General features: G+C 39.6%; 1 protein-coding gene across 7 annotated transcripts in view; it reads right to left on the bottom strand.

The window, feature by feature from the left end:
• Fer (FER tyrosine kinase) overlaps window positions 1-17,868 on the bottom strand; it is a 324,911-nt gene that overhangs the window by 139,516 nt on the left and 167,527 nt on the right. For all 7 annotated transcript variants that reach the window (XR_004118033.1, XM_031368583.1, XM_031368582.1 and 4 more), the window contains one exon: window positions 17,330-17,452. Coding sequence is in view for 6 of the 7 variants with exons in the window: in XM_031368583.1 (XP_031224443.1) it covers window positions 17,330-17,452 (123 nt within the window). In the remaining variant the exon portion in view is untranslated. The remainder of the gene's footprint in view (window positions 1-17,329; window positions 17,453-17,868) is intronic.

The raw sequence follows: 17,868 nt of genomic DNA, 5'->3' as shown, positions 1-17,868 counted from the left end.
CAGTAAAGAGAAGCTGAGAGGAGCTATTGGAATATAGCACAGAAAATGTTTACCAAGTAAAAGCCAATTGAAACACATACACACACACACACACACACACACACACACACACACAGAAATAAGCATGGCCTATGACCTATTGATGTTATCATTTAAGCTCCATAGCACCATATTCCTACATATTGTGTTAATTACTAATCATTTTCTTGCTTTCACTTTCTCATTATAAGTAAGGATATCATATACAGATACTTATCTGAGTATATGTGCATAAATGTGTTTATGTACATGAATATAAATATTTATATTAACTTATAGTTTTAAAATACATATTCAATTAGTAACAAAGCCATATTATTTTGCTTCATGAGTTGTATGAATCTTAATATTAAAATTGAGATTATTATGTTTTATCATACTCTATATGCTGAAATATTAATATGTGTCAAGATGTTATGCACACTGTCGGTGTAAAGAGATGTTAGTATAAAATTGCATTTCATTTCAGCAGTTCAATACAGTAGACAACTTCTGTAGAAACACATTTCAATTAAGCTCATTTTCTGGATGCTAATGAAGATGGCTCTGCACTCTATGTGAGGAGGTAATTAGCCTCTTCAATTTCTATCTCATGCTCTGGCCTTAGAGAGCAGCGTCTACTGTGTCAGTCCTTACACAGCAGTGTCTATGTGTCAGTCCTTAGAGAGCAGCGTCTATGTGTCAGTCCTTAGAGAGCAGCGTCTATGTGTCAGTCCTTAGAGAGCAGCGTCTATGTATATGTCAGTCCTTTAGAGAGCAGCGTCTACTGTGTCAGTCCTTAGAGAGCAGCGTCTACTGTGTCAGTCCTTAGAGAGCAGCGTCTACTGTGTCAGTCCTTAGAGAGCAGCGTCTACTGTGTCAGTCCTTACACAACAGCGTCTATGTATATGTCAGTCCTTAGAGAGCAGCGTCTACTGTGTCAGTCCTTAGAGAGCAGCGTCTACTGTGTCAGTCCTTACACAACAGCGTCTATGTGTCAGTCCTTAGAGAGCAGCGTCTATGTGTCAGTCCTTAGAGAGCAGCGTCTATGTAAATGTCAGTCCTTAGAGAGCAGCGTCTACTGTGTCAGTCCTTAGAGAGCAGCGTCTATGTGTCAGTCCTTACACAGCAGTGTCTAACTGTGTCAGTCCTTAGCAGCGTCTATGAGTCAGTCCCTACACAGCAGTGTCTATGTGTCAGTCCTTACACAACAGCGTCTATGTGTCAGTCCTTAGAGAGCAGCATCTACTGTGTTGTCCCACGAGTCTATCTTATCTTTTTCAAGTCCCCAAATGGAATTCCTATTAATATGTCTAAAAGACACATGAAGCCTTAAAAGCCTTCAAGTCTTCTATCAGCCATTTCCTTTATTCTGCCTTATCTATCATTTTTATATAACTTTTACCTTGGTATGTGTTTCTATGAACTGTGTGAAGTAGCCAGTGAAATGTGAAGTACATGTGTGCATATGCATGTGCATATATTTATCAACACTGTTTCACACTTTCATAATAGTTTTCTAAGCTGAAATATTAATATATATGAGCTAAGTTTTTGTTAAGGCAGGTCTTTCTATGTAGCCTTCACTGACCTGAAACTCACTACATGGATCAGGCTGGCCTTGAACTCAGAAGACTACCTGCCTATGCCTCCTGAGTAATGGGACTAAAGGCACATACCACCATGCCCAGCTGAGCTAACATTTTCAAAACATTTTTTACTAACTTCAAAATCTAATTTTTTATATTTATTATCAATCCCATTTTTAAATATATTACTATAAACTGCAATGGGACTCAAATAAAACCTATAATGCTAGCTTACTTTGAATTTTACTAATATTTTACTTAATGTCCATGCTAATTTTTAATAAAATGTGTTTTTACTCTTTACTATTAAGCTACTATTAAGCAATTTACTTGTTTTATTTGTATATTGCAGAAGAATATGCTGATCTAAAGCACCTGATGAATCATGAAACAATTTATTTGACATAAGGACAAGCAAAGCACAATCAGGACAAAAACATGCCATGTCCGCTGACCTCATACTACTTACAGGGGGCACGATGACTGCAAGTGATTAAGGAAATCACGAGTGAAGGGAGCACAAATGACCTCCACTCCAAGTGACACCATATTAAACTCTTTCATATCAGGACTCCTGTCTTGCTGTGTTCAATTTTGTGTAATTCTTATGAGGAAAATAAAACAGTAACGAAATTCACAAAATGGCTTTCTTGGGTATGTTAATTATCAATTCCATTTTGCTGTCTTTTTTCAAATTTGCAAAGACTTTATGTTGAAATGAACTTTACATGGGGTGTGCTGATGAGACCATGATTTATCAACATAGAATGTCAAGGAAGATTTCTTGATCCAAGGAGTTCATGGCCAGCCAGAGCAATAAGGAAAATTTTGTCTCAAAAAGACATAAAGATGAAAAAAGAGGCAGGGTTATGGGTGGGGTACCTAGCAGGCACACTGCCCTGTATTCAATGCACAGCACTGGGGCGAAAAATAAGGGACACTTATAGTTTTATTTGCAAATGTTATTCTGGTTGAGGCAATTTATAAAAAATTGTAGTCCTTTCTCTGTGGCCTCCCAAGCTGTGAGTTGTCCATTTAAGAGTTGAATTTCTAGCAAGTTTACCCTCATTTTCTATGCGTCACTTCTAGCACAAGCACAAGTGCATATCTGTGTTTTAATCTGACCTTGGATTCTTTTCCTTTCAGCATTTAGTATATAATTAAGTGCTCAAATTTTCTAATATTATCTTTTAATTTTTTTCAATATGTTTTTTACCTTGAAAGTCTTGTCTCTATGTCCACGAGTTTGTAATGATTAAAATTTACTTTCTTCTTTATTATCTATGTATATGAAGTTTTAACCAATTTCTAATGTACTAGGTATCTCAATTATTATATTACCAAATAGTTTTCCACAACTGAAAGAGCATTCCCCGACTAACTGACTTTCAATAATCCTCCACTGTAGTCTCCCACACCCCTCGGACAAACACTAACTTCTTACATTTCTCTGTTTGTTAGTATAATGAAGAGATCAAGCACTTATTTATGTCTTGGGATAAGAGCTTTTCAGATCCTAGTCTCCTATACTTTCAGCTGCTTAGTTGGTGCCCCACTGTTTTCATTTTTTTTTTCTTTTCTTTCTTTTTTTTTTTTTTTTTTTTTTTTTTTTTTTTTTTTTTGGTATTTTTGAATCAGGGTTTCTCTGTGTAGCTCTGGCTGTCCTGGAACTCACTCTGTAGACCAGGCTGGCCTCGGACTCAGAAATCCACCTGCCTCTGCCTCCCAAGTGCTGGGATTAAAGGCGTGTGCCACCACTGCCCGGCCACTGTTTTCATTTTTAATCTAAATCCTCAAGCACACTGGCAATTGCCCATGCCATTGCCTACTTGTAGTGGGACATTTCATCCCATTTTATACTTCTGATTTTTAGTTGTTATCAATTCAAACAGTTGAATAGTTTCTATAATTGAGCACACCCTCATTTCCCTTCCCATATTTTCCAGAGCTCTCCCTCTACAGAATTTAACTCTCCACTAAGAGTCTGTGAGAGAGCTACCAGCAGCACAGCTGTATACAATGGATGTTCAATGAATCCTTGCAGATCACATCAACAAAAAATAAGGGGAGAAAAACCAGAAAGGGGACAGGAAGGGAGGGCACAGAGACAGAGAGAAGGTGACAGAGCAGAGTCATAGGGTGACCAGGGAATGAATGTGGGATGTGTGTGCGCACATGCGTGTGTGTGTGTGTGTGTGTGTGTGTGTGTGTGTGTATGTGTACACGTGTGTATATGTGTGTTAATGTGTGTGCCTGTGTGTGAGCATACTTTCCTAGAGCAGCCTCTTCATGCTAGGTCAAAATCATTCCATTTTTTGAAGGATGTATTTTAGCAGATGTAGAAGAACTTGAAAATGGATTTTTATTCTACCATTTGTCTTCTGATCCTCTGTGACCTTGATTCTACTATTAAAACTCTAAAGTGTCTGAAGTCAAATGTTTCTGACAGACTCCAGATGGATAACTCCTGTGTTTCCTCTGCTCTTATCTTAGGAGTTCCATATGGCTTTGAAAAACTAGTCTACCTGATGTGCTGAAGAAGCTGCTAAGAATGCCTGTCATGTCAAAAATTTTTCTGTCACAACGTGACAAAAGTTAATTTACAACCTTACATACATTTCATACCTAGAATTATATGAATCATCTGTCCACATTCTAGTCAAAACTCAACTCAATTAAGAATTAAACAGATTTTAAGTTGGGCTAGAGCAGAAGCCGTCAGATTTGAAGGAGGCAGACGGCAAGGTGCCAATGGGACCTCTGAGAAGCAGCAACTGTGACAAGATTACATCATAGTGGAGGGACAAGCCTCCATCAGAGGAGCAGAGTGCTGAAGTCTGTGCCAGAGCTAATAATCCCTTCCTCAGAAACGCACACTGCAATGCTGGAACATCACTCTTAGCTCTGTACAAATTGCCAGAGCATCTCATCATCAATTTGATTATCTCATTTGGGAAACTTTGACTGAAGAGTAAACGCTAAAGAATGCAGTGGGGCCTACGATGCCCATGCTTGCCGTCACTAGACACACAAGAAGGCAGTACATGGACATGTTAATAGCAGTGGTAAATAAACACAGAAGCAAATAACATGTTCTACGAGTGTTCTACTGCACTCATGTTAAAAGAGCTAATGAGGCAGGACTGATGCCATTCTGAATGAGAAAATGAGTGACAAAAGGGAATTCGGAAAGTATATTATTGCAAAAGTGGGATATGCTGGTCAGGAGAGTTTAAGTATGCTCAAAGTATATTGAGCCACATTGATATGAGGAGCCTTTCAATGAAGAAAGAATGCTCAGTTTGGTTTTCTTGATTAGTCCAAAATATACCAAACAGCATTCAAATTTCTAATTCTTAAATTATTTAAGTTTCTATGTATTCTATTCTAAAACCACCTTTGGTTGACTACAGCAAACACACAATTCCCAAGATGGAAAAAAAAATCAAATATAATCTTCATGCAGAATACTATTTTAAGTACCTTTCTTTAAAATTCTTATAAGACTGTGAAAATCAATTTTGGAACATCAACTTCTCCAAAAAGCCATAAAATAGGTATTTCTGCTTCACTGATTCTTGATCATTAGAATACTGTTATTTATACCGCAAATAACTACCAGGTGATTCTCTGATATGTGATTCCCTGCCCCTGCTCCCCGTCGTTCCAAGGTTAAGTGAATGTAGTCTTGCTACACTCAGGTAGTCTGAACCATGGAGCCTGGAGAGTGAAGAGATCTCCCAGGAGTGGACAGCCTATTCCTTTTCACACAGGTCAGTTTGCAGGGCTGGCCCTTCAGTATTACAGAGCATCAGGACCTCTAACAAGGCGTTAGAGTTTCCTGCACCACTCCCAAAGTCACTCAATCTGTAGGCCTGTGGTGGGGCCAGGACAGGAATAAGGCGGAGTGGTAATGTGAAAGTCTGTAACAGATAACTAAGCTGGGGGGTCACAAATTGATCTTAGCAGTACCTCATCATTATCTGAGTTCCAAACTGATCTTGTGTCTTATTTCGTCATTTCTATCCGTTACTGGTCATCAATACACTGACTGGCTTCTACAACAAAGCCACAATTACCTGTACAAAATACAAATTTGATCATAGTCCTTCTCAGAATAAAACCTTTCAAGGTTTCCTATCACTCTCAATACAAAGATCAAATCCTTTTACATAAAATAACAATCACATGTCACTGCTAACCTCACTTCCTGCTGTAAGGGATGATTGTAAAGTGCGATGGTCTAACGTCGCATGGACTGGCTACCTTACAATTCTGGAACTCAGAGGTTCTCCACAATAAAAATGAAGCTCTCTGTTCCTGTGAGCGTCCTACGGTTCAGTGAAGGTATCTCAAGGGGACAAGGAGAAGTGGAGGCAGATGGCACCTGATACCCTCCTCTAACATCCCCACGTGGGACACGAGTGCTTGGACCTCAGAGGAAGTGCATGTACACCCCCCCCCCCCACACACACACCTCAGACACGGGAAAACAAATGATCTCATGTTTCCAACTAATGTGGATTTAATCATTTAAATGTTTAATGATTTAAAAGGATTTATTTAAACAGAAAATAACACCACCAAAATGGTCCCCAATGAAGGAGCTAGAGAACTGACTCAAGGAGCTGAAGGGTTTGCAGCCCCTTAGGACGAACAACAATATGAACTAACTAGTACCTTCAGAGCTCCCAGGGACTAAAACTCCAACCAAAGAGTACACATGGGAGGACTCATGGCTCCAGCTGCATATGTAGCAGAGGGTGGCCCAGTCAGTCATCAGTGGGAGGAGAGGCTCTCGGCCCTGTGAAGGTTCTGTGCCCCAATGTAGGGAAATGCCAGGGCCAGGAAGTGGGAGAGGGTGAGGTTGTGAGCAGGGGGAGGGGGGAGGGAACAGGGGTTTTTGTTTTTGTTTTATTTTATTTTTATTTTTTATTTTTTCTGAGGGGGAAACTGGGAAAGGAGATATCATATGACATGCAACTAAAGAAAATATATAATAAAAATAAATAATTAATTAAAAAATTTAAAAAAAGAAAATTCTACCTATTTGAGATGACCAGTTCAAGATGCCCCTAGCAGCAAGACTACAGATGAAAGAGAGCCACAGTTGGACATATGAACATCTATTCCTAAAGGACGTGCTAGAAATAGCTGACATCGCTGCTGCCGACTCTGCTTTCCATCAATACAGCTAGTCCCCACTGAGATTAGATGACAAAGAAATTATAGTTCACATTTTCAGTGTTGTCAATTCTTTGTTCCACCTTTAATAAATGCAGTTTGTTACATAATAACAAGGAAATATAGTTTCTTTTTTCCAAGACTTATAAATGTATATGGATGAAACTTTCCATCTGAAAAATAATTCTCAGTTATCTTTCGAATAACCATGGCCTTTCTAACTTACACCTTGTTACTTCAATGTCACTACATTTGTAACATGCATATTTACTAGTCTTTGAAAAAGAGGATTTGGGACAAGTTCTCTTTGAGAGTCAGGTAGAAGGTGAACATGAATTTAGTTAGTGAGATAAAATACCAATGGCTCTTTTCCAGAGTAAACTAAGCTTGCCTATCATGTATACCATAAGAAACTTTCCTGACGTTACTGTAAGAGAAAAATATCAGTTAAATTGTCAAATGAATTTCATTATGCTAAAATATAGGTTACAATAGTCTAAAGTAAAGAGAAGGTTGATAAGAGTACAGCAAACATTTCTTTCAGTACTTAAAAATTGGCAATTATTTCTAAGAGAGCTGTAACCGTATCATTACAAGAAAGGCTTGTTTTCTGCAGTGCTAGAGATAGGACTGAGGTCTGGGGCTTGCGGGGTAAGCATTTACCACTGAGCTACATGCCCGACTCCACATAACTTCTAATATAAAGTAAAAAAGAAAGGAGCAAAGAACTAAATTGTTACATGAATAAAACTGAAGCTAAGCACACACTGATTACTTCAAAAGATTTCACTCATGATCTAATAAGAATGTCCAACTTTCTGATACTGTGAAACATTACCATCTCCAAAGTTCATACTCACAAAAAAGAATTAAATTTAAAAAATAAAAACAATTATGTAATGTCCTATGTAAGTTTATGATATTTTGTGGCACTGCCTTGAGAGCTATTCTCAGCCACATACTACAGCTTGTAAAAGAAATGAGGAGCCTTTCAATGAAGAAAGAATGCTCAGTTTGGCTTTCTTGATCAGTCCAAAATATACCAAACAGCATTCAAATTTCTAATTCTTAACTTATTTAAGTTTCTAAGCACTGAAGAGAAAAATAAGAGACAGTTATAGTTTTATTTGCAAATGTTATTCTGCAAACAGAAAAAAACTGCCACATTTTACCATATACAAAAGGTCATTTTATTTTTTTCAAAATTTGTTAAATTTCTATATTATCTAAAAAACAAAAGCAAACAAACAAAGAAAAAACCATTCAGCTTCAAGTACTTGTGGTCTCTCATGTAATGGAGTCTATGAAGATAATGAAAACACGTAAGACTTCCTGTTGCTCTTCAATACCTCCTGAGCCAGCAGGAGAGTCAGGCACATACAAGTGACACTGAGTGGCAATGAAGAGAGGAACCCATCACCCTCAGAGGGTTGAAAATGGGCAGTTTTGTTGGGCTGCAGCTTCTGGGACAGAGGGAGGAATCAGTCTGAGAAGGGCTGGGCTCTGTGACTGAAGAGGCCAAGCCAGGACCGACAGGACAGGCACTGCCCTCTGTTAAAGTCCCATTCTTATCAGCATGCCCAGTTCCTAGTGCCCTCCCCACTCTCAGTGGCACCTCCTCTCCTATTGAAGGATGAGCAACCGATGCGTGGAATAGCTGCATCCTAGGTAGTCTCTTGTTTTTTCCCTCCTAGAGAACTCTCTTCCTTTGTATGTATGAGTGCTGTCTGCATGTACATATGTGCACCACCATGCATGTTATGCTCACACAGACCTGAAGAGGGTGCTGAAATTCCTACAATGGTTGTGAGCTGCCATGTGGGTGCAGGGAATGGAACTTGGGACCTGTGGAATGGGTGCTCTTAAGCACTGAGCCAGTTCTCCGGCCTCCGCAGAGACCTTTCTTGCTTTCTCCATCTGCCTAAGGACATGGGGCTCCTGAGTTTCTTAGAATGAATATCAAATGTGTGCTACATACGTACATTCGTAACTTGAAAGGCAGAACAGTATAAACTGTTAATCTCTGTTTAAGTGACTCAGAACTGACCACTTAGATTTTAGTAAGTTTCTAAAACTTGGTCCTGATTTTTTTCTTCACATTTTGCTACTTGTTACTGAGCATGTAAGGCCTCTTCTATTGTAGCTAAATATTAAACATTGTGGAAATATAATTAAGATGAGATCACATATATTTCACAAGTATAAACCTTTGCTATTTAGGCATTCGCTCAAAATGTTTAAAGTATTTATAGCTGATTTGTTAATATCTTGATCATAAATCTGGAGTCTTCTAAATTTCCTGCTCTGCTCTTTGAAAGCACTACACTTTTCTGCTGCTGAGCTGGGGCATTCTGCACTAAGCTGATTTCAGATTTTGTCTTGTCTACAGCACAAAATGCGATGACACAACTATACAGAAGGAGACTACTGGTAATAAACTTTACTATAAAAAATTAAAATTCCCTCCTTCCTTTCCAATCACAAAATTGCTTCTTTCTCAACAGCTTTCAGGAAGGTGGTGCTAAACTCCAAACTCAGTCTATAATTTATATAGCCTGTCAAGAGTGTCTGCTTAATTTTTTAAACTATGAATTTCGATCATTGCTCATTTTTGATGGCACTGGTAATTTGTTCCTACTCAAATAAGTTGGAATAGTTATGCAAGTTTAATGTCAGACACAGTAAATGGAACTTGGGTTTCTGTTGTCTAATGTGCTAGCTGGTCACACTCGTCACATTCTTCAAGCCACTACACAGGTGCGCTCATTCTCAGTACTCAGGGGTGGTGAGTTAGGCAGTGCAGTGGGCTAAGCTTAGAGCACATCCACTGTGTGCTTATCTACATGCAGCACAATAGCCCATTTCATGTTTACTCCTGGCTCATGGCTCTCATGAACACTTCAGGTAATCCACCTTCCAAACCGCATGCTTTTGACTGACTGACCCAGCCATCCTTAAAACAAGTCTAGGGGCATCCGTGCCTCACACTATTCTCTCAAGAAGGGCCACTGCTCTGCATGTCTGACCTCTCCCTATCAGTGACCTGCTTCAAGTCCTTCTCCTTCAACAAAACACTCATGGCCCCCGCTATTTCTCATCTAGATTACTGCAGCATGTTAAGCCTCTTATGAATGTTTCAAATTGAGGTTCACAAGCATTACACTGAGATATTTTGAAAACAGTACCCATCAGTTTTGTATGCCTTCTTTCAGTGTACAATTCTGGACATGAAGACTCCTCGGTTTGTGTGTCTAGGGTCTCACTTTAATTTCTCCCTAAAGAAACTGAGCACCGTTGCCAAACAATTCTTTACAGTGTTACTAAACAGTGCCATAGAATACAGTTATAGGAAAAGTTTTCACATGATAATGTTTAACAAAAAGATTAAAACCATGCTTAAGCTACCCTAAGTCACCCCTTCAAACACAAAGTAACATAATTTACCTCCTAGAACATGGCCTTTAAGCTTTTCACACTTACTCACATAGATATTTCAACTTATGAAAATAAAATACTAAAATACTGTTTTATAGATTATTTTCCCACTTTAACATTCTATGTCACGAGCATCTGGTCCTTCCATCACCTGTGGGTGTGCACACAGGTGACCATGGACTTGTGTGCATGTGTGAGAGACAAGAGTCAATGTTACTCGCGTCCTCAGCCACTACCCTCGGTCTCTTCATTCCATCTGTATTCCCTTCTAAAGCAGGCCAGGCACTGTACCTCCACTCACAAGCCTCGCTAATGGTGAGATCTTCAAAAGCTTAGGGAACAGGCCATGTGGGGTGTTCCTCCCATCACCCCGTCTCAGCTCGCATTACATCTAGGACTACAGACAATGGAAAGTTTAAAGTATAGATTCTAGAAGATGAGCCTCAAACCATTTAACAATGCTTCTCTCTTAAACCTAAAGATGTTTCAGAGCACTTCAGTGACAAATGAGTTGGCCTACTAAAGAGTCCAGTTTGATAGCTAAACCCTTTGGACAACTAGGTTAAGAACTAGTTACATTCTTACAGCTGCTCTAGACCTGTAATACAAGCCAGGTGAGCATGTAAAGAGAACTATTAGCTTCACTTTACTGCCTACATTATCACAAATACAAAGGACTCTTATTTTCCCCTTGGTTATCATATTTTTATACCTACATATTTTTAACTGTTAATAAAAATAAGCAAAATATCCTGGAAAACAAACTATCAAAAGAAATGAAGATAATTATTGAACATGTAGCCAAGCATTCTTACTCAGTTATTCTCTTCTTTTTTGAGATAAGTGGCTCACTGATTCTGAGCTCACTAGTCACACTAGAATATGTAGCCTGCACACCCTCGCCACCCCGAGCTGGGGTACAGGTGCCAGGCTCAGCACTTTGCATGGATGCTGGAGATCCAAAGTGAGAATTTTGTGCTTTGTGTGCGCAGACCTCACCAAAGGACCCTCCTTCCCAGCTCAATTCTGTTCTTAATATTGTTCCAATAAAACACCTCCCTGGGAAGCCCTAAGTGCTGGAGAGCTAATGCTATATCATACATGCTGGAGAGCTAATGCTATATCATAAGGCTGGTTTAGTTATCGGGTACTGAGCCAGGGAGACACTCACAGGGTTAGTGAGTGGGATGAATCAGACGTAGAGGCACTTGCTACCAAGCCTGATGACCTGACCTTGAGCCCTGGGACCCACACTGTGGAAAGACAGAATTCACTCAGCAAGGTTCCTTTGACTTCCACACATATACACTTAAAATGGAATTCATTATAAAGTATAACTAATTTCTTTTACATTCTGTTCGCTATTCATAATTTAATTCACACACACACACACGCACTCACACACACACACACATGCACTCACACACACACACACACACACCTATCTATGTTGGAGGTTAGATTAGTTCTATACTACAGACCTACAGACCCACTCTGTGTTTAAGATCAGTTAGAAAATTCAGGCACATCATCTCACACTCGTTGGTCCTCAAAAACAAAGGCAATGTGACACAAAGTTGGTTTCGTAATATTCTTTTTTAAAATCAATAGAGCACTGAACTCTTTATTCAGAACATAGAAAGCATCCCTAAGTACCAGAACTCCTTTGGATAGAGGACAATGAATTATTTAGCTAGCCCAATTAGTCAAATTTTTCATCTGCCGATGCTTTGAACGATGTTACAGTAACCAGCAAATACACACACACACACACACACACACACACACATGCATGCATGCATACACACACATACACACACACACAAATGACAAGGACATAAATTATGAATTGCTGCTGAGTCAAAGCTATGCGTTTTGTAATTTTGGCAAATTCTACCATACAACCTTGTAGAAAGGTTTTTTTTTTTTTTCCCCAGCTCATATTCTAAAAGCAAATGATCATAGTGATCTAGTGACAAGAAAATGAGATGCTATTTTGAATTTAGATTAATACCATTTCAATACCATTTCATTAACAGAAATGGCATTTGACCTAGTTTTGAATTTTCTTAGTCTGCTTACAGTGGAGAATCATCTCTACTCCCACTCTGAGGAACTTGAAAGGGATTTCCAAGTTTTACACTGTGCACTCACCTGGAAGGTCAAGCATTTCCTTGGCCATCTGCCACTGGCTTTTCACTTACTAGGAGCTTTTCAGTATAGTGATGAGACCTATTATTTTGTGGAACGAGTTGTTTTTGACTACGAAACATTTTATATACAGATTTTTTTAAAGCGGCACCTGTATGTGCATGTGTGTGTGTGCATGTGTGCATGTGTGTGCATGTGCGTGTGTGCATGTGCGTGTGTACATCGGTGTCCACACACGCACACATACAGATACTATGAGGACGATCATCTAGGAAACATCCCTACAGACTGACTAGCTACTGTGACAGGTTGGTGTCCCTGCTAGACGGCTGAATGTTTCACTGTTATTCCTGCATATAGCAAACAGCACAGAGACCACTTTTATTGACATCTCTCTGAAACTATACCAAGAAACTTTCTTTGACCAGAATGTTTGAGTTAAGCCAGCTGTGGTCCTGCAAGACTTTAATCTTATACAGGGGAGGAGGAGATTCAGGACCAGGAGGTCACATTTATTCTCAGCTACACAGTGAGCTCAAGGACATTGTGAGCTAAATGAGACCCTGTCTCAAACCATCAAAAACTCAATTTTAAATATTTTAAAATGAAAAGCAGTAGTTGTCGCCTTGCCCACATGATGCATGGGCCCACAGTGCTAAGCCATGCCTTCACCACATCAACATAGCCCTGTTCCCTCCTTACTGTTTGATATTTAGAGCAATCTCATCACACTCCAGAACACCGCTAAGCACAAAGTGATTACTAAGTGAATATCTATGAGTGAATACTGAACCATTGTGTCTTCCATTATTCTATTTATTCAAATGTATAATTATCTTAAAAACTACCCAATAAGTCTTCATAAATTAAGGACTGTGGGCACAGATTTAGTGAAAAGGAAGTCTCTCTGGTTTCACAAAATGCTAATTTAAGAAAACCTAAATATACCAAACCATCGGCCCGCGGCTGCCACAGACTCTCTTCTGCAAACAGGTTACAACTTTTAGCCATGTAGAAAGAAGTTCATTACACCCTCTTGAAATAAGCCCGTAACATTTGGGCAATCCATACTGAAGTCTGGTAGACACCACAGTCCCCTGACTCAGGCAGGAGGCAAGCAGCTGCTAAGACGAGTCATAGCTCTCTGCCTGGCTAGCCTGCATTTGTTTATGAACATGGTGAGCTCTGCATTCCATTCAGAGAATTTCTTCCCTGAGAGCTATATGGGAAAAAATATTAGCTTTACCCAGTAAAATAACTTCTGAAGTACCACTTAAATGTTAGATGGGGTGAATTCCTACTTATATTTTCTCAAAGTCTACACTATCTCAAATTGCAGTTGTCTAATGTTGGTTTCATTATTTTCCTTTGATACGGATTTATAGGCTGGAATATCCAGGAGGCTCTTTCCAGTTTAGCATGTCATCGAAGCAGAGGACTTCCTTTCCGCATGTGCACATTCATGTTCCTCATGATGCACAGTTCTTGTAGCTTCTACTAAAGTCTGCGCTCAGTGGTCCATGGTTAACAACACAGACTGTGTCCCAACACTGCTCCTATCTGTTACGCTAGCTTCAGAAGGTCCTTTACTACTTTACTATTTAAAGCAATAGCTCCTCTTCCACATCCTGTATGATGTTAAAAGCAACAATATTGTATAAAGCTAATAATAAAACATATCATAAGAATATGGGAGGGGTACATAAGCAAATGTATATGAAGAGGTCAGCCAAGTGTTACGCAGCACTCATCTACTTCAGTTGTGTCTGCATGACAGGTCTAAAAAAGCCTGTTCATAGACCTGAGGTGCATGCTTCACAGTGAGCCAGTCACAGTGAGCCAGTCTCCTGAGGTGGCCGGTCGCTAACATCTCCTAACTTAGATGTGTTCCAGATTGATCTCTGTAAAGTTTGTGGAGAGATCTACATGCTTTCCTTATTCAGGCATAAAGGTGCCCTAAGAAATATTCCGTTATAGCCAAACTAAATTGAACAATGTTTCCGGCCCCCACAATGTTCCAACTAATCCTAATCAGTGCTGAGCTGATTCTCGGCCTGGAATTTCTCAAGGATGTTTCCTATTCAGACAGATCGTCTCTAGACAGGGAAAAAGACCAGGCATTAAAGTTTACTGACAACAAATGCCAAACTATTTCACATATTAGAGAGTAATTGGTTGGTTCCCCTGGCAAATTGGGAGTCACAAATGCTCCCAGAAGTCACTCCCAGGGCCTAATTCATGAGAGGTTAGCTAGAAGGAGACCCCTGGTGCATACTTCTGACAACCTAGAAGAATTAGATGGTTGGGTGTTTGCTTAGGACTGCCAAAGTAGCTGGGTGGGGAAGAGCACTTCCGAAGGAGTCATTCACACCTGGCTGTTTGATCTACTGTCTTTGATGTGACTGCTACCTGCCTGTGTGATCTCTGACATTTGCCCTATTTTCTGTATACTATATAAGCCTGATTCTTATTTTGTGAAAATACATTCAAATAACACACTTGTGTCGTGTCTGTCTGTCACCGCCAAATCCTTTGCCCATCTGCCCAGAACTTTCATCACCCTGCAGAACAAGGGCTCCCCGCAAGAAACCCCAGTCCATGGCAGACAAGGATTAAGGGTATGCCTCAATGGTGGAGTGCCTGCTGGGTACCCAGGAGGCTCTGCACATAACCATTAGAAATTAACCATCAAGAAGTAAGAAAAGGAATGAGGGAGAATATACTATTCACACACAACAAGGAAGGGCTCTCGTTGAAGTAACTCCCTAGAAGCAACTAAATTAAGAAAGAACAGGCCATGGAAGCCAGACCACTGGGTTTGCTGCTTTAAGACAACAAGTAAGGTGAGCAGCTAGTACCACTTACAACAATGCTCCCCTCTCCTTAAGGTGAGCAGCTAGTACCACTTACAACACTGCTCCCCTCTCCTGAGCCTCTGCACAGGCTCTGAGGCAGCACGGAAGAAACCGGATAGCAGGTGAGGAGCAGACCATAGGCGCCCACTCACTAAGAGCATATGGCACTGGAAAAATCAAGCAATCCCCCCACTCTAGTGGTCTCGCTTCCCTGCACTTGTGAGAGTAAATACAAGGAAGAAAGATGAGAAACTGCCTTAGTCACTTAGATGTCAAAGTGATACAATTATACTTTGATGAATAAGAGAAAAAATAATGGAGAATAGAAATTCCATCCAAAGTAAAACAACATGCTTTACATAGATTAAATATAAAGTCTATAAAGATGAAAATTAGATATTTTATAGCATATTATATGGTCAAATATATTAGCTTCTTACACGATTTAAATCAAGAAACAGATTCAGTAATAAAAGGACAAATAACTTTCCAAAGGAAGATATATGGCGATACTACCACAACAAAACCCTTATCAATTTTCTCCAGTCATAACTGACAGCTGTCCTCCACAACCTCTGTATTTCAATTATCTTTACAAAGGGCTAACAGGATTCTTTGAACAATGTTTCCAATAAACAGATACTCGCGTGCATATTTCAAATACTAGGTTTAAGTCAGGTTAGTATGTGATGGGCTTTGCTTTTACCCTACAACACAATCATCTATAGCTCCTTAACCTTCTACAGCTGCCAGTATCCTCTGATTTACATATCTAGTACTATAAAATGATGGGGTAATCAGCTCAGTCGAATTAGAGATCTGACAGAAAGAAAATAATTGACCACATAATAGTCTAAAGAATCTAATCCATTACCTAAGTTCACTTCATGGAAATTTGTATGCAGTGAGAGATGTAATTTTATTTGAAATTATATATTCCTATTCAGACTCAGATCTGCAAGTTAATTTCTGTCATGGATTTGACCTCTGACGTGAACTTGACTAACTATAGATTGTGCCAATATCTGGTTAGCTTGTAAAGTCAAGTGGCAGTATATGGAAAACAGTTTATTTGGTACTAATCGAATGGGTAAAATGTGTGTTACTGCCTTGACATTGACTTGTAATAGGATGCACTAGACCTGAAGGCCGTGCTCCAGTGTGTAATTAAAATACAAAGCTCTCGTCATGTAACTGAAGGAATTAGGTACAGACAGAGACGTTATAGGCAATCTCAGGCTTATGGATTCTGAGAATCTGGGTATAAAACAATAACAACAAAAGGACAAATTGTCACGTTCTGAGTGTGAAGTGAAAGTTAGGGAGCACCTGCATTGTGGGAAGGATTACACAGGACGGATCTATAAAAGTCAACTAGAACATGTGACCTACCAATTTTAATGTCTTTCCCATTTTTACACCGTTCTCCACGTTGCAAAGCCCTCAAAGGAAAGGGCCCTACCATTCCCAAGCCAATTCCCTCAAGAGTCAAAGAGCCGAAAGGAAGGCCCAAGGGGTTGACTGTTGCACTGTGGTCTAGGTCCCTAAGGTGCTGTCTGAAACACATACCCTCCTCGTGCCCATTCCTAACCTCACAAGTCTCTTAGTACATGAAAGAATTGTTTGTGATAGATCTAAAGTGAGCTCTGACCTAGCTGCTTGGCTCCTCAGAGCGAAGCTATGATTTTCTGAGAAGAGAGGCATAGCTTTAACCAGTCCCAAACTTTCAACACATTGTAAACCTAAGGCTCAAAACTAAAATTCTGACTTACTACTAAATGCTAGCCCTCTTCTTTGATATCTACATCTTCAAATCTCTTGCCAGAACCTTTCAAAGTATGATCCTCACATCTTTCAAGATAAATTGGGAAAGAAAGAAAACAAATTAGGCCATTTGTATCCTAGCAAATGCTGAGCAGAAAGGCAGTGTTTCTTCAGAAAGTTAACGGAAGCCTGTATCTCAGCTAGACTGCCAGGAGTTACTGGAGTTCACAGAAGTAATCTGCCTTGAACTTGCACAGACCTGAAAGGTCTCTTCTGTGACAAATGCTAACAAAGTATTCTTTTTTAAAAAGAGAAGCAAGACCTCAGCCCTACCTTTGGAATAGGGTTCAGCAGAACCACCCCAGACTTCTTGGTGATGACTTGCTTTGTATTGAAGTGGTGATCTATAAGTTGAGGGATATTTGAAAACCCGGTGCCCTCAAATCGATATAGATTCTGGGGAGAGAACAACAACATACAATTATCAGGAAGACATTGTTTCAGAAAAAAATGATCTTAATCCAAGAGTTAAGTTCTGTTTAAGAAGAGCTGGCAGTGCAGAGCAACATAACATCTCTAACAATACTCAACTATATACTTACAGATAGTAAAATGTTAACATAGACAGAAACATGAAACTCTATAATGTACTGCCAAATATTCTGACAGGAAAAAAATTCACACAAAACATAACTCACACCATTATTACAGTAAGAGGGAAAGCTAACAGAGCGCAGTTGCATTTTATAAAAACAATGACCAAAGCAAACAAGGCAGGTGCCCACTCAAGACTAAGCACAAGGGAGATGTCTGCATGCATCTCCATGTACGCTCCACTCAATAAGATGTCTGCATGCATCTCCATGTACGCT

The sequence above is a fragment of the Mastomys coucha genome, unplaced genomic scaffold, assembly GCF_008632895.1.
Source record: "Mastomys coucha isolate ucsf_1 unplaced genomic scaffold, UCSF_Mcou_1 pScaffold14, whole genome shotgun sequence".
Lineage (NCBI taxonomy): Eukaryota > Metazoa > Chordata > Mammalia > Rodentia > Muridae > Mastomys > Mastomys coucha.
Note: the sequence above shows the minus strand (reverse complement) of the source record. Positions and strands in the feature narration are given on the sequence as shown.